Here is a 17,931-nt window from a genome sequence, read left to right as displayed (position 1 = left end):
TGTTGGCTTCATCACACCATGACCTCCAGCATGTGCTAGGGCGGTTTGCAGCCGAGTGTGTCTGAGGCCATGGTTCTCTGCTGGTAAACAGTGGACTGCCCCCTTCGGGTTGGTAGTGAACAACTGCCCCAAGCGAGGGAGTTCAAGTATCTCAGGGTCTTGTTCTCGGAGCATGAGATGGATCGGCGGACCATCGTGGTGAAGAGAGAGCTGAGCCTCTAGGCAAAGCTTTCGGTTTACTGGTCCATCTACGCCCCAACCCTCACCTATGGTCATGAGCTCTGGGTAGTGACCGAAAGAATGAGATCGCGGATACAAACTGCTGAAATGAGTTTCCTCTGTGGGGTGACTGGGCTCAGCCTTAGAGATAGGGTAAGGAGCTCGGACACCCGGAGGGAGCTCGGAGTAGAGCCGCTGCTCCTTCGCTTCGAAAGGGGTCAGTTGAGGTGGTTCGGGCATCTGATCAGGATGCCTCCTGGGCGCCTCCTGTTAGAGGTGTTCTGGGCACATCCCACTGGTAGGTGGCCCCGGGGCAGACCCAGAACTCACTGTAGGGATTACATATCTCGTCTGGCCTGTGAACGCCTCAGGGTCCCCCAGGAGGAGTTGGAAAGCGTTGCTGGGGAGAGGGACGCCTGGAATACGTTGCTTAGCCTAATGCACCCACGACCCAGCTTTGGATAAGCAGATAAAAATGGATGGATGGACTGAATGTTTGGACATTGAACATCAATCCAGATATCATCCTTCTTACCATATCTGTTTGATATTTATTCTCTTGATATTTGATTAATTTAAATACTTAGTTTGTGGTCTATTTTTTTGCTGCTGCTGTCTTTAACAGGGGGAGAGAGATTCTTAATCTCAGTTAGGTTCTTCTCCTGATTAAATTAAGTTGTTATACAGTATTTCCTGGATCCTTTAGTCCACATCACTTTTCACTTTCAGCCCAAGTACACTTCTTTATCCCTACCAGAGCCTTGGCATTCGGGTTGGCCTTCTTGTCCACGATGAGCTTGGCCACCTTGTAGTGACCACAGTGGGCGGCGACATGTAGTGCCGTCAGGTAGTCGTTGGTGACATCATCCACCGGCACATCATGCTGGAGCAGGAGCTGTACGCAGTTCAAGTGGTCCCCCTGAGTGGCCATGTGGAGCGGCGACAGCCCGTTCTACAGTGGGGGTGAGGGAGAGAGGGAAAGACAGACAGAGAGAGAAGGGGAGAGAAGGAGAGAGAGGCAGACAGGGAGCGAGACAAAGAGAAAGAGAAAGAGACAAACACACACGCAGACGAAGACATAGACAGATGGACAGACAGACACAGGAAGTTAGGGCGTGGCCATGCGCTGCACAGACAGACTGTGAAGGAAGTTGTTGAGAAGGTTACAGAAGCATTGTTATAACGAGGTCATTACAACAATGTCTATTTTGTTACACTGGTCGTCCTGCGCGGTCAAACTGTAGGGCTACGCAGCGGAGACGGGCTGTTCTGGAGAGGTCGCACAGACGTTATGAGACAATGCGACAGCACTACAGCAACAACAACAGAGCTGCTATCTGATTGGTTAACAGATGTTAAAAATCTCTGTGTGTTTAGGAAAGCTAGTTCAAACAAACATCTGTATCTATATTAACAATATGTACCCTGTTTCAAGTGAAATGTGCTCTATTCTGTTCTACTTTTGAACAACCAGTGAAAAAAACAAACATGTGACATGTGTTTGGGCCCTTTCCTTTCCTATTCTGAGCTAAGCAGCACTTCCTGAATTGATCGTCCCAGTAGCTACCTTGGTCTTGGACAGGATAGGAGCTCCTCGGTCCAGTAGAATTTCTACCACCTGCTCATGCCCGCTCCTTGCCCCACAGTGAAGAGGCGTCAGGCCGTCCTGAAAGAGAAGAAAGACAGCAAAAGTGTTGATAAATTACAGGAACCAAAAAATTCCTCATCCCTTCCCTTTCCATAAATGTCTAAAACTGTGTATGGTTATGTTACTGGCTCACCATTTTTCCCCTTTAAGGGTGGTGGCCTTGTAGGTAACCTGTGAGGGTGTGATATGTACTTTATTGTGTGTATGGGGGGAAGCAGCTCTCTTGGGGTGTCACTGTAAAGACAGCAGGCGGCAAAGAGTGATGATAGTCAGCAGAATGAAGTGTCTAGATGAGCTCAGGGCTGCTGTTAAACCTCACGAGAAGGCCATGTTTGTTGTTTTGTGGTGAAGACTGCAATAAAGCCATTGTGGGTTAATGGCATCCGAACGCATCGCCATCCTTCCCTCTGCAGAGTAGTCTAGACTGCTAGAACCTAGTTACTAGCTAATAACCAGCCAAGCTAAAATTAATGTCAATCAGACTGACACAGTTTATGAAACCTTTCACTTGATGATTTGTTCCATATCGTAAATGAAGTTTGGTTCCACAATCAGTAAGTGACTGAGTTTAAAGAAGGTAACACTTTAAATTAAGATACACATATTTACCATCAACTAGTTGCTTATTAGCATGCATATTAGTGACATATTGGCTTTTAATTTAGTCATTTTAAAGCACTTATTAAAGCCTCATTCTGCATGACAAAATTTTACAACTACTAGGCCATTAACTTCCCACAATAACCTCCTAATTACTGCTTACTGATAGCAAGGAAGGAAGTTGTTGAACACAAATTACAATTTTAATATGCCTCACTCAGTATCGGCCTTATAAGGCAGTAGTACCTTAATAACACTCAACAAATTCTAATGTAACAAAACAAAAAACTGGTGTAAAAGGTTCAGTGTGGATTTAGGGGGACGCAGAAATGGAATATTATATAATAATTGTGTTTTCTTTAATGTATAAACACCTGAAAAATAAGGGAGCAGGTCCTTGTCTATGGAGACTGCCATGTTACACTGCCATGTTTTAACAGTAGCCCAGAACAGACAAACCAAACAGCGACTCTAGATAAGGTCAATCACGTTTTCATGATGGCCTCTGTAGTTAGACGCCCATCCTCAACTAGCAGCATTGGAAAAATACTGATTTTCTAATGTGAAACTGCTTTATTCAGAGTTTTAACGATTTTAATCACTGGTCAAAATCTGCATTCCTCAACACGAGACAACACTTCCTTAAATCTTTTTTTTTTTTTTTAAGATATTTTTGGGGGCATTTTTAGCCTTTGTTTGATAGGACAGTCAAGCACGAAAGGGGGAGAGAGAGAGTGACATGCAGCAAAGGGCCACAGGCTGGAGTCGAACCCAGGCCGCTGCGGCAACAGCTTTGTATATAGGGCGCCTGCTCTATCCACTAAACCACCGACGCTCCCATCTCCTTAAATCTTGCACACTGCTCCTTAAATAGTGTCCAAATAACTCTAAATTAACTCTTTCTAACTCAGAATATGTTCCCTGCTCTGAAGTGTTCTTAACTCTCACTAAACAGCCTCCAACAGATCATATCATTCAGCCTCACGCTCTTACCTTGGTCTTTGCATCAATTTTGGACCCTCTGTCCAGCAACAGCTTGACCATGTTGCTGTTGCCCCTTTTTGAAGCCACGTGAAGCGGTGTGATGTCATTCTAAACAAAAAAAAGAGCAAAGTAGAGTTAAGAGTCAGCCATCAAATTAAAATAATGGTTCAGTTTTTACACAAAAGCTCCCATTATGCATGTCCATTTAAAACTCTACAATTTAAATCAATTAAATCATCATATATCCATCCTGTAATCTTGCAGACTGTTGATAGTTTGTACTGCTTTTATTTCTAGTTCAAATATAAACCCTACACTTTCCTTATTAAAGGTACATAGTCTTGTTGTAAAACACCTCCATTGTTTAAGCCCATCTATCTCCTCTGCTGCAGCGTGACTCTCTGGACCCAACCTGTAATCAGTGTCAAAAAGCAGCACAAACACCAACACTCCACACACAAGCTCATATAATTATGGACCGCTGTTGACTCTGGTTAGCTAACATCTAATGTGGAAACAAACACATATCTAAAGGCACCCACTCTTGCATTACAATGTAAATATCACAGTAAATAAATAGTAATCCCACTCTGCTTATTATGTCCAAACATTTCTTTAAGTCAGAGAGCAGCCTTTTAAAGTGATGCACCTGTTACAATCGCTGAGCGCCACATCATTTAATGAAACAATTACACTGCTGTGTGCTTTATTTAAAGGACACTTAGGGACATTTGTTTCCAAATGCCCATTTAAAATAAATGATAATGTCTCTTGCCAGTTGGCATTGTTTGTGTGTAACTGTAAAGCACAGACAATGAGCTGCAGTCCAATGAGAGAGCCTTCTCCAGTGCATTACTCACTAACCATTTTTAGCTATCTTGCCTTTATTAGGGTGCTGTCTAATGATTATATACAGTCCACTGATCCATCATGTGACCTATAGACCACCATACATACTAAATACATTAAACAACATTACCTTCACCTCCATTTTTAAAACAAAGCAGCAAATACTGTAATGTTTCATTATACTCAAATCGAGGGCTGCAGGAATAGTTCGAAGGTTCATTCATAATGTTGGAATTTAAATTCCAAATTAACATTTAAATGCTGTGCAGCTGTTCTTTTCTTTTCTTTGCATTAAACACCCTATTCCTGCACAGCTGCAGATAGAGATCACAATACACTAACATTATTAGCATTATACTAACTGTAGGATTAGATTTCAGTGGTGGCTGCAAAGACTGTTTCTGACTCGTGCGGTCCAAATATTTCCAATAATTCCAGAGCACGGTGTCAAAATTAATTTAAAACAGATTCACAACAAGTTATTACTTAACAAATGATCATGCTTCAATCCTCAAATGTTGGCATTTAGCCTTTAAAAAAACATTTTCACTGTCGTCAAAAAAACAGTAGGCTCTCTCATTCATCTGGGGCAGTCTAGCAGCATTCTAAAAGCACCATAAATTACTTTTATTCATTGAAGACATTTGATTTAATAAAAAATACTGACTAATTTAGTCCAATGAATCATTTCATTCAAATTGAGGATTTGGTTTGAGGATTTTTTAAGGATGATGACATGATAAAATATGACAAAAGACTTTCGAAAACCTCCGTAGAAGCTTCGAATGTAAACTAAAGACATTCAGTACAGCCCTACTCAAATCTCATTCATGCCTTTATATGTATTTAGAATTTAGAATTTATTCTGGTCTGCAAATAGAAATAAGAACATCACGTATCAGTCTACAAATTCATGTAAATAATGTCACTGCGTCTTGCAAAAAATGTCAGATACTTAAACAGTGCAAAACATGACAATAAAGTAATTTAACATAACATAGACACTTCTGCAGTCCAAAAAAGGTGCAGGCTGAAGCTACATCTTATTACACCTACCCTTTTTAACAGCACATCATATTAAGCAATCAACAACAAAAGAATATGATATGCGTATCCTGAACTAATTTCAAAGTCAGTCTGAGTTTGATTAAACACATTCATCCTTGAACAAATTTCCCTGTATGATCCAGAGTCCAAATATAATTCAGTGCACTGTCTACTTCCTCATCCTTTTTTAGGGTTAAACTGCCCTTTTTCTCTTATGGAGTAATGTCTCTAAATGCTCCCTGTATTTAAAGAGATGCCTTCTTAATTCCTTCATATGTAAGGAAAGAGAATGGATTATATTAGTTGTTCTGGATGATACACCTCTGGGGATGGAGGAACTGCTCAATAACCAAGCAACTGTTCCACAGTTGTGCAGGAAAATTATGTCAGCATAGAGACACCTTTCTTCTGTTTACCCTTAGGTGTTGGTAGTACCCCTCCAAAACAGCAGAGGGCAGACTAAACTCACCCGAGCCATGAAGTCAACAGCAGCTCCTCTGTTCAGCAGAAGCGTGGCCACGTTAATGTTGCCATAGTGAGCGGCAATGTGGAGAGGCGTGAAACCACTCTGAGGATTGGAGAAAGCCACACAACACACATACGCAAACAGACAAGCACAGACATTATATTACAAACTAGAAAACACACCACATTTATAATCCAGTGCAGACCTTGAGGTTTAGAGCAGTCTACACAGGCCTGTGGCTGACGTACAGACAGGGACACACTATATTTTACACTGTTACACTAACACCTGACTTTCCTCACAGTGGCAGAGAAAGTCCTTTAACTGAAGCATCAAACATGGGGCCAATGGTATGCTGACAACAACAGGGATTTTTCAGTATACCATATGGGCTTCTATGTGCTTTCATGATACTGAACTACAACTCAGTGTTATCACACTGGGCAAAGTAAGTGTTCAAATACAACTCCAGTTTGACAGACGTTATTTACCTGTAATCTAATTTCATTCACAACATCCTCATACTTTGAGTGTGTAAAAACTGTCCTGCAAATGAACCTAATGTCCATTTGTTAACGTCTTAAATGAAAGTAATTTCCTGGCAAAACCCCTGGCTTAGCGAGCAACAGCTGCCAAAGCAACAGAAGGACACTGGAAACAATCCGTCCAATGAGAGAATGAATCTCACATTAAGCTTCCTAATCATTCGAATCCCAATTTCAAATGACTAATAATCCAGTGGAGAGCAGGTGTCTCAGACATGTGTATCCACAATGCTAATATCTAATGTCTCAAAAACATCCCAACCAAAAACACTACAACTATGTATCATTTCAAAAAATATTTGTTACACTTAAAGGGACAGTTCACCCCCAATTAAAAATACATATTTTTCCTCTTAACCCGTAGTGCTGTTTATCAATATAGGCTGTTTTGGTGTGAGTTGTCGATTGTTGGAGATAGCCATAGAGGTGTCTGCCTTCCCTTGAATATACATATAAGGGAACTAGAGGGCACTCGGCTTATGGTGCTCAAAGTTCCAAAAAATACATTTGAAAAACTCAACAGCAGTGTGTCTTTCCAGAAATCATGACCCAGTTACTCAAAATAATCCACACACCTTGTTGTGAGCAGTTTCATGTAGGAACTATTTTCTCTCTATTGCCAACTGTATCACTGCGCAGAAGGACGTGTGCATCTACTGCTAGCTCACCTAGCACCACTGCGCTAGCAAACGTTGCAGCTCAGCCATTGATGCTTACATCTCGCACTGTCACGAGCACAAGCCTCTCGTCCATGAGTAGATGCACACTTGAAACTGCTGTCCAGTTCCATTATATTGGAGAGAAGGCGGACACCTCTAAAGCCGATATCTCCAACACTCACTGCAACACTAGTTCCTCATGTAGGGACTATTTTCATCCTACCAAACCCGTGTGCATCTACTGCTAACACCACTAAGCTAGCTAATGGTACAGCTTAGTCGAGGAGGACGCCATTAATGTTTACATCTCGTGCTGTCACAAGCAGGAGCCTCTTGTCCATGAGTAGATGCACGCTTCCTTCTGCACGGTGATACAGTTGGTGGGTGTAGTTCAGAGGAAAGAAAATAGTTCCTACATGAAACTGCTCACAACAAGGTCTGTGGATTATCTTGGAGTAACTAGGTCATGATTTCTGTTTTACAAATGTATTTGTGGAGCTGTTAGCACCATAAGCAGAGTGTCATCTAGTTCAATTAAACTGGAGAGTACATCTCTACGGCCGATATCTCCAACACACACACACCAAAACAATCTAGACTGATAAATAGCACTGCAGGTAAAAGGAAAATATGTATCTATCAGAAAAGAAAGGTAACTAAAAACTAAAATGAACCACAAAATCTGTCTTTACAGTAAGTCTTTGGACAAAAATCTGCAATGACTGTCTTCCATCTTCCATCAGAGCACTATGTAAATCTGTTTACCACGATGCAGGAGCCTCGGATAAACAAAAGCCATTTTCGGATGAATCACACCAGATAACTGGCCAGCCTGCCAAAGCCAGAAACAATGCCAACCAAAACAGGCACACACACAGGAGGTGGCCACCTGACTTTGGTATGACGAAAGAGGTCCTTGTTACCATAGAAGCAGTGCCGAGATAGCTTGTTGCTTTGGTCCCATGCAGAATGCTTTAGGTGCAAGGGTTGAGGATTAGGAGTACTACAGTCAGTAGAGGGTAGTAAACTAATTAGACTAACTGTCTGCTTGAAGGCCGGGTTCCTTTACAGCTCAATGGGGATTTGGTTGCCATGCAGGTTATGGACAAACCGCTGCTTTTTAATGAATGATAACCACTTTTCATGCTAACACTGGTTATCATGTTAATCAGTTTCATGGAAGGATTTTGTCTGGACACGTTAGGACAACATTTTGTCAATAGTCACAATGAATTTGCCAAAAAACAACAGCCGAAGCTTGAGCTTTGGACACCATGAAACCATTAGAATCAGCTTGACACCCGAGCCTCCTCCTACTGAATCAGTATTAATGAAACATGCGCTTTTACTCCGACTTTCTCTATCAAAGACGATATCCACTATATGGATGAACAGATGGAGAGGAAGATGAGTTAAAATGGGAGAAGGGGAAGTGATAACGGGCTGCAGAAACACTACTGCATCAAGTCAGGGGCACTGAAGTGTTGGTTTGTTTGATCTTTCGGAGTTTTTATGAGCTGCGATGGAGAGACTAGGTAATGTACAGAGTAGAGGTGTACCTCTGTTGTTCTATTCACCATCATCTACAGAGTCAGCCAAGAGAGGAGAGAATGGGCAGTTAGTGAGCAAAAAAACAGGAAAGGGCCTCCACTGATATGAAGTGGAGGAGCAGAGAGAGGGGGGAAGGAGCTCAGTACAAAATCATTTACGGGAAACAAAATTCTGGGCATAAAGTCAGTGTTTTTATCTCTGATTTTGGTGTTTGTGAATGCTCTTCCAGCCTTCACAAATTCTCTTCCAACCAAAATTTTAAAAGTGTTAAGTAACTGCTCCTTCCCGTTATTGCCAAAAAGAACATCAAAAGCAATTCGAGAGAGAAAGAAGAAGAGAAGAAGGCAGCAAGAAAGAAAAACTAACAAAGAAAACCAAATGCATCAATAATCAAAGGAACAATTAATCAAGAATCAAAGATATTAAAAAAAGCAACCAACTGAAGGTCCACCACCTGAGACTGGCTGCATCAGCAGCGTCGCTCACCTTGGACTCGACGTCCGCGTTGTGGTCGTTCTGCAGGAGCAGGGCCGCGGCCTTGGTGTCGTCCTTGCGGGCAGCGATGTGCAGGGCAGGTAGGCGTACCTTGCCCTTTGTATCGTTCTCCAGCAGCAGGGAGACCACCTGGTCATGGCCCTGCTGGAGGGCCACCGCCAGAGGAGTGAAGCCATCCTGCGTATGAGGGGAGGGAGAGAGGAGAAGTCAGCGGGGCTGGGGGGGCGCTGCGATGCATTACTGGTGACGAAGCTGAGATGGTAGGTGTGAGTGGATGGATGATATGAGCGGGTTAGGAGCGAGGTCATGGGCAGATGGTGCTCTAATATTATATTTTGCTGAGTTATCATTTTGCTGCAGGCACAGAGGAGAGCAACGTAAGACCCCTGAGTCCCATAGACGTTTTAAAAAGGGTGTAATGCAGTCTATTAATGCTCCAATGAATTCAGGGCTTTTGTTTTAAAAGACAAATCTTCCTTCTAGTGCACAGATGGTCTGAGAACTAGATAAAAGTTCATTTGGTTCTGCATAAATGACGAGAAAATCTCATTACAAAATCTAAATTGATGGGAAACATGAGCGCAACAGTAATATATTTCATAACTCTCCATCAAGTCGAACTGCTAATGTTTTATTTTACTGTAACAATCTTTATTACCATATGATCCTATTTATGTCGCCACAATCAAATCACTTGTTCAGTTTCATGTAGATCTTTAGGAGCTCTGAATAAAAAGAAAATCATCTGGAAACTTAAAAACTAAAGAGTTCAACCATTAGACACTCTGACCCGCTTGGAGCACTTTGGATATAAATCACAACTTAATAGCCCGCGTGTCAGACAGATGAGGAGATTTCCATAGATTCTTAAGCCTCCTCACTGTATAGGACTCTAATGTAAGTTATATAATAAGATGATGGGGTGGAAAAGGCTCACATCTATCTCCTACACACTCTACCCTTATGATGCATAATTCAGCTGAGAGCTCCGTGCCACAGCAGAGCGGTTCTGCATACTGTATGTTTGAGTGTGTGTGAAGTATTTCTGTACGTGCATGTGCATGTACATGTGCAAAGATATTCTCTGTGTATCCTGAAGGGTATCCCATGTTCCACCATGTAGCTCTCAGATGTAAACCTGTGAACTGTAGACAGTTTTGGGTATTCCATTAGCCCCATCGGCTTTTTATCTCCGTATGTGCACGTGCTTGTGTGTGTGTGGCGAGTATGTGTGTGTGTATGGGTTCCACAGGCTGAGCAACGTAAATCAGAGCGGCAACAGCAGCCACAGCCGTGGAGGAGAGGCAGCGAGCGGAGCGGACCTCATCTGTGACCCGCTCAAGGTCACTCTGCCTCCACCACCATACACTACCAATCAATGAAGCTCTGCCTAGTCCCTCATGAGGAGATGAGGAGGGAGGGAGGGAGGAGGGAGGAGGGGAGGAGAAGAAGGGGCAGGCAGAGGAGGATGGTGGAAAGACAGAGAGGGAGACAGAGAGAATGTGAGACAGAAGAGACGAGAAGAAGACAGGAGAATAACGAGAGGACAGGGAGATGAAGAAACAGGAAGATGCAGAGAGAGTGGGGTCGGGGATGATACAGGGAAGACGGGGAGGAAACAGAGGAGGAGAGGAGATGAAGGTGGTTAGTACAACAGATGTAAAGGCCACACATGATCGAGGAAAATGCATGGAGACACAGGCTACGTTCACATTACAGGGCTTAATGCTCAAGTCCAATTTCTTTCTGCCTCAACTGTTCATATTCTTGTTTGAAGTGACCCATATCTGACATCAGTGTGAACGGATCTCTACCTTGAAACACCTCACACGCAACCAATAACGTCACACACATGCACGCTGAAACAAAAACAAAAAACGTGACATTTGCCAAACAGGAATTTGGGTAGGACGATCCGACGGCATCATTCTGCATAATAACTTGCAGTGTGCATCTGCTTGGAAGAGTGTGTAGCGTATATTTGGAGAAATGGCCCCTTTGATGAACGGGCATTTGTTTTCAGGATAGCTCTATTAGCAGCTATTGCTGGTAGGACAGTGGAGAGAGGTGTGAGTACGGCTGGGAGAAGAGTAAGGAGTGTTGGGGCTGCGATGTGGAGGGTTTCATGGAGGAACAGTTCTCCCAAAACCTTAAGTTGTCTAGAGCTACATTCCAATATCTCTGTCTGCACCTCACAACAACACTGGATGTGGAAAAACCATGAATGTATGGGAAAAACACAAATTAATTCTGCCAAACCGTTCTCAAAACAGTTGCATGGCCAGTCATCGGATATGTATCAGATTTAGGACCACACGTGAAATTATCCCAGATCTGATCGGAAAAAAATCGCACATCTGTGTCCACACTACTCTAAAAAAATCAGATCTGTGTCACACAAGAGCAAAAAAAAAAAAGGATTTGGGCCCCATTTGCTTGAAATGTGAACGTAGCCACACTGTAACGGTGTAACTGTAGAGAGGTGGACACAGGACTGGTGCACTTACACACACACAACAAACACACGGCGCACAAACATGTACAGTACCTCAGTGGCCATACTCTGGCTGGCGTTGTGTTCCAGAAGGAACCGTACCACCTCCAGGTGATTCTCCTGGGCGGCCATGTACAGAGGAGTGAAGCCATTCTGCACACATCAAGACACACATGCACATTTACAAACAGGCTTGGACTGAAGTTTGCTGCCACTTATGCTATAAATGAATGAATGTTTCCTTGAAGGTAGTTTCGTTTTCAGTTTAGTGCAAGTTTTTCCATTACCAAAGAACTGCAGGCTTTTTTCTCTATTTTGCATATAAACTGCATCATAAACATAAACTGAATAAAATGTAATAATATCCCAATATGCTTTCAATGATGACTCCTAAACTATTGAATCAAATGTAACTGAGAATCTTGAGAATGAGAGATATCCAGATAAAAAGATCTCATTGACAAAATTGCCGTTACATCTCTATTGGCTGTTTCAAGGTCTGATCGAGATAGACAGAGAGCAGGTGCTTGAATTCTTTCTTCTCACCTTGATCTGACAGAGTTAAATGTAAAATGCACGGAAGTCAGTTTCCTGAAGAGGCAGAGGCCTAGTTGGAGCGATGCCAGACTGTGTCAGTAAGGATCTTTCCACTGAGTGATTCCCCTCAGTGTCAGTGACCACATGACGCAGCAACATCCAAACAAATGTGTGCATCACGGCAGTGTAGCTTGATTTAAGCTGTTTCAGGTCCTAAATGTAGACCAGCAGGACCTTATTGCAGGCATTGTGTACGTGTTCTTGTGTGTGTGTGAGTGTATCCCACCTGAGATTGTGCGTTGACATTGGCTCCACTTGTAACCAGCTCTTTGACCACTTCCGTTTGGCCGGCCAGCGAGGCTATGTGCAGAGCAGTGTTTCCTTTCTGGATTACATGGAAAAACCACAGGAATGTGTGTTAAGCTCTGCCACACCTGTCCTACTGTAATGCTTGTGTGTGTGTGTGTGTGTGTCACTATGGTCTGTATATATCCGTGTCAGTATCCATGTGCACCAGTGAATCCCCCTCACGCCAACCACCCTTTTGTACCGCCTTCATTCCAGCTCTGGCATCCCCCTGCCTGCACTGCCAACAATGTGTCACTTCCGAAGCCCCACGTCCTCCTCATAGATGAGCTCCCGCTGAGCCTCGGCCATAAATATAACTACAGGAGGCGTTTTATGAACCGGTACAGGTCCTTGTGAAGGCAGAGTCGACCCCCAGCATTTCTCCTGGCCGTGTGATACTGCAAGTGCTGTTGCACAATAGTGATCCTCTGTCACATGCACTGTACACTGTAGCAAGGAGACTAGATAGCTATGTCTGCTGACGCACAGGGCAGATTAATAGTGACAAAATAGACTGTTTGTTTGTTTACTTGACACTGATTCGACATTTATGTATCACTTATTGTGCAGACACAGATATTTGTAGTGGATTAATATCCATTTGTTGGACAGGTTGGACACAATGTCATCAGTGTAATATAATGCAATCTAATGCAATAGCTATGCAATATACAGAACGCTACTTATGTGAAGCTTACATTGTTCAGCTTCGGTTGATTCAACTTTATCGGCATTTCTTTTAAAACAGGTGCACAATGAATTTATGTTTTTCCCCTAATAATATCCTCACTTGAATCCAATATCTGCTTATTGTAACTAACGCATGATTTAAGATTTTATGGCTACAACACTTCACAGCAATTGAATAAAAGAGAACTCTACCAATTCAAAATTGCATCCCTGTAACACTGTCAGCCATTCGTCTTCCTTGTCAAAACCTCGTGCCTACATTACCCACATTGCAACTTGACTGCCAACAGGTCAGTAATTAAGGCGTATTACGTGAGTAGCTAATAGCAACAATTTAGCCCTGTACTGCTAGCCTCAATCAGAGATGAGGAACAGGCTACGGAGGTCTGGTGCCTCACTTCATTCTAATTTCATAGCCATCAGATTCTTCTAGTTTTCAGACTTGTAGTCTTCAGACTGAAATCCTTTAAAGGGACAGTTGATTTTTTTTTTTTTTTAAAGTAGGGTTGTATAGGGTACTTATCAATGGACAGTATATTACATACAGTAGATGTGAGCCAGCATGCCCCCAGTTTGGAGAAGCAGGCTGGAGTCTGCCATGGAAGCTGAGCAATCTACTGCTGTGGAGGGGTCAGCAACAAAATGTATTTTAGCTACCTAAAAAGTCCTACCTAAAAAAATCAAAATCAGTTCACGTAAACTCTATTTTGAGGGTATTTTCACTGCTTCATCATATTGCTCTCTTCAAAACCAAACTCCATTGAGAAAAACAGCAATTTAATATCGCTGAACACAGGAGCTGCTGGTCTACCACTTCTTCGAACATTTAGTTAGTTTGTGTTATTGTGTGACTTAGTTGTTTAAAAACGGTAGTTCCGATTCACCAAAGTCACACAATAACACTGAACTAACTAGCTGATCGAGGAAGTGTTAGACTAGCAGCAGGTCCTGTGTTCAGCATGCTAAAATTACTGTTTTTGCCAATGGAGTCTGGTGAGAGCTGAAGCCGTTAACAACCTTCCAGTTGGAATGGGCTGTCTAAGGTGGAGTGGAGAAAATATTTAATATAGCATACACTTAACACTGATTTTTATAGGTGGGACTTCCAAGTAGGACTATGTCGCACTCGCTGCTGGCAAAGATTTGCCTCCACCACCCCAGCCTCCACCTTTCTCATTCAGAGCCCTAAGATGGCTCAAAATGGTATTTAATGCCTTGCTTTGGGCTCACTCTTGTATACCCTGGCTGGGAGGGGTCTGCATTGCAATCCTAGTTGTGGCTTAGCATCCTGCTTGTCTGTGTTTCCATTTGTTGCAAGAAATGGTTCAATCTATGAGTGCTCCTTACCGAAATGGTAATACTGGTTAAATAGTGACCTGAAGGATGAGATTTAATAAAACTAGACACAAAGTCCTGCTTGGTACGCCCCCCAACCAACTCTGGACACCTCTCTACAACTTGTGTGCGGTACAACACACAGCACCCTTAATTACATCTCCCTCAAATGCATTTGGCAAAACAAAATAGGATGTAAATTAAAACATATTTCTACCAGACAGTGTTGCACCAAAAACACCACTACAGTTCTTTGACTGAACATCAGTGGTTTCACAGATGCAGTCCAGCAAAACACTAGAAACTACAGCCCCAGAAACCTGCATAAAAATCAAATCACCATCTCCCTGACAGTCTCAACACTGCAAGCTTCACAAGGGTAGCATTTGTTACAGAGCTGCTAAGGGGCTAATGAACCGAGGACAAGGCTTCTTGTTTAAATCTCCCACAACAAGAGCAGCACAACATTAGAGGGGCGGATATACAATTAACTTTACCATTAAACACCCCCACAGCCTAAATGAAACACTCTGTGTTACTAAATCTCGCTATCCTGGGTATCACTGCCTCACTGATTGTCTCAGGCGGCTGCACAAAACAGAAATTGATAGGCGTTAGGGCGCAGGCAGTGGATTCCCAAGATCTCAAACTAATCCCTCAGCATCCTCGGGTCACAATAGAGAGGGGCTTTAATTGGGGAGATTTTCTCCTTGATCTTGAATATTTCATTGTGTACTCTGTTTGTGTCAGCACCAGGCATATGGCCTGTGGCAGGGAGGCTGAACCAGACGACTAAATGGGAGCGTAAGCCTCGTGGGCTCAAATCTGAATAATGTTTTCAGTGGCTCCCCCTCTCAACTCCTTTTAGCATCAGAGTAAAGACGCTTCAAAGGGAGGAGACTCTCCCCTGATGAATACTACTATACAGTACATAAAGTGTAACACTTCTGCTGATGTTTCTCACCTTGTTCTTAACTACATATATTTCCAAATAACACATTCTACAACTCAAACTATCCTGGTCTCCCTTTGCTTAATTATGACATATATATTTAATTTTTTCATGATTAATTCTCTCACTTTTTTCAGCAGCGTTCCCCACAGGGATCATTAAATATTGATCCCTTAATAAACCCTAAACACAAGGCTGCACACTTACAGTAGCCGCGCTGTGGCTGCATACAGTTTAATCCTAAAGTGCAGCCATTTTTGTGCTGGATCCAAATATAGTCCTTGGCAACATCAGCTGACAGGCGGTGGCGGGGTGGGCCTTACCTTTGTGGCTGCATCCACAGCAGCTTCGAGCTTCAGCAGCTCAGCAACAACCTCTACATGCCCCTCCTTGGAGGCTAGATGGAGAGCGTTCAGACCATTCTGAGAAGGAAAGATAATTTAGTGGAGTTTGTGATGCTCATGCAGGATATACTTAACTGTGATTAAAGGTATACTACGCAGGATTGTGGGTTACTGTTTGTAAACACGCTCGCCGGCTCAAGTGAAAGTAAAAGCCAACCAGAATCACTCTTGTTTAGTGTTTTGCCTTGCTATATTTGTAGTTTTTCAGCACTGTGTCTCTTGGATACCTGCTGCTTATGGTCTGGCTTCTTTTTTCTAAAGCCCCGACCTCACCTGAGTGCTGACAAAAAATATAAGAAGAAAACAGGAAAATACAGTCTCTGCAAAAAAACACACCCTCACACACTTTTAGTGGGTCATAAGTGACATCTGAGAGAGTCTGTATGAGTCTGTATGTTGTTTTTTAGGGAAATCCTGCGTAGTATATCTCCAACGGATGGGTTTAAATGACAAAGTCCTTCATCCAGAGGATGATCCTGCTCGAACAGTTGAGCCCTTGAGCCCACATTTTGAATTCCAGCTGATGCAGCAGTATGGTGACAGCATGTTTATGTGTGTAGGAAAGAAAACCTTCTTCTTTAACCTTAAAGAGGAGAGACACTCACAAGAACATTTCAGTTCATTAATAAGAGTCTCAGAAAACGTACCTGATTGCAAATGTTAATCTCAACCCCAGACTTGAGGTAGTCAAGGACTTTTTCAAGGTTCCCTGCCCGGGCAGCTCGCAGGTAACTGGCATTGCTGTCAGACTGTGGAGAGAGAAAGGGAGAGAGGAGGTGAGTATGTCAGGTCAGACTTTGGCCACATGCTTGTCTGCATCAAGCTGTTACAATTAAGCACACAGGAAGTAAAAAAGCACATACAAATGCCAAAATGTTACTGTACCAGGTAGAACTCTGTCATAGTTTCTCAGACATCCATAGAACATCTTAACAGGGGGAAGAACAAAGCCAATATCCACACACACAGAAGGTCCATTGTGCCATTAAAATCAATATATCAATGTATATAAAGTACATAAAGTCCAACGGTGTCTCAAATCAAGGCAACGCTAACACATCTCAAGAAGTAAATCCATGAGAAAGCTAACGGAGCCGCAGCACATCATCTCAACAATTCACATCATCCTCCGTCATCCATCGGATCCCACCAGATGGTTATTTCGGCTTTGTTAAATCCAAATGTCTCTGATTCCCATATGTAGGAAGTTCAATGACCGGGTGGTCCTTACAGCCGCCAAAGAGACCTCCTCTCCTCCTCAGAGATCTCCTCTGAATCCAAAAGCAGTTGTGAGTGTATGTCGCTGCGCTACAAGAAGCAGAGCATACTCTATTCTGCTTGGCTGTCCTTTATTTCACTACAGAAATAGGGCTATGCACACCAAAATAAAATGATGAGGCAAGCATGTTTTTGCCCCTATAACAAATGTGGCGTGCATGTGCGTGAGGGAGGGGAGGAGAAGAAAGGGAGGGGGAGAGATCGAAAGAAGGATGGGAGCAGACAAAGAGATGGAGAAAGCTAAACAGAGAGGAGAAGAGAGGGGAGGTTGTGTTTCTTTTCTGTGTTCGTGTTGGCTCCTAGGACATCTGGTTTGACATAAAATGACACACAGCAAACTCTGCACATTTTGTCTTCCTTCTCCGCCTCGCAAAGAGCGTTTTGTAAAACTCAGCACTGGAGCTGCTAAGAGTAGGGAGGGGGGGGGGGCTGTGATACGCTGCTTCATAATAGAGGCTCAAAACCCAAATTCCCCCTGAATTATCAAAAGCCCAGACCTGCTAAATTTAGCCCTGCGTCCAGAGACACTTAGGATAAACTCAGCAGGGCCAAACGGTGCAAGCGGTTATCCAACATTGTACTCTCCGCCTCCCCCTCCGCTGTGCTTGTCCAGAAATAACTCTGACGAACATAGAGGGATCTGACCCAAAGCCAAAATGTGAGTGAACAAGACATCCAGCATCAGATTGTTCCACTGATAAGGCTGCAGAAAACTGTGAGAGCAAAATATTTGCGTCTATTTGTGCCTGTGCACAAACAAAATAATGGCAGATGAAACAGTGTTAACTGGAAACAAGTCATTTCCTGATTATGAGAAACCATTAAGCTAA

At 43.0% G+C, this 17,931-nt stretch overlaps 1 protein-coding gene across 29 annotated transcripts in view; it reads right to left on the bottom strand.

Annotated features, from left to right (window-relative positions):
- ank3a (ankyrin 3a) overlaps window positions 1-17,931 on the bottom strand; it is a 171,856-nt gene that overhangs the window by 65,916 nt on the left and 88,009 nt on the right. For all 29 annotated transcript variants that reach the window (XR_007571765.1, XM_050072036.1, XM_050072030.1 and 26 more), the window contains exons 2-10: window positions 16,471-16,572; window positions 15,743-15,841; window positions 12,381-12,479; window positions 11,612-11,710; window positions 9,055-9,240; window positions 5,817-5,915; window positions 3,461-3,559; window positions 1,787-1,885; window positions 974-1,171 (exon numbers count right to left, since the gene is read on the bottom strand). Coding sequence is in view for 28 of the 29 variants with exons in the window: in XM_050072036.1 (XP_049927993.1) it covers window positions 974-1,171; window positions 1,787-1,885; window positions 3,461-3,559; window positions 5,817-5,915; window positions 9,055-9,240; window positions 11,612-11,710; window positions 12,381-12,479; window positions 15,743-15,841; window positions 16,471-16,572 (1,080 nt within the window). In the remaining variant the exon portion in view is untranslated. The remainder of the gene's footprint in view (window positions 1-973; window positions 1,172-1,786; window positions 1,886-3,460; window positions 3,560-5,816; window positions 5,916-9,054; window positions 9,241-11,611; window positions 11,711-12,380; window positions 12,480-15,742; window positions 15,842-16,470; window positions 16,573-17,931) is intronic.

Source organism: Epinephelus moara, chromosome 19 (assembly GCF_006386435.1).
Source record: "Epinephelus moara isolate mb chromosome 19, YSFRI_EMoa_1.0, whole genome shotgun sequence".
Taxonomy (NCBI): Eukaryota; Metazoa; Chordata; class Actinopteri; order Perciformes; family Serranidae; genus Epinephelus; species Epinephelus moara.
Note: the sequence above shows the minus strand (reverse complement) of the source record. Positions and strands in the feature narration are given on the sequence as shown.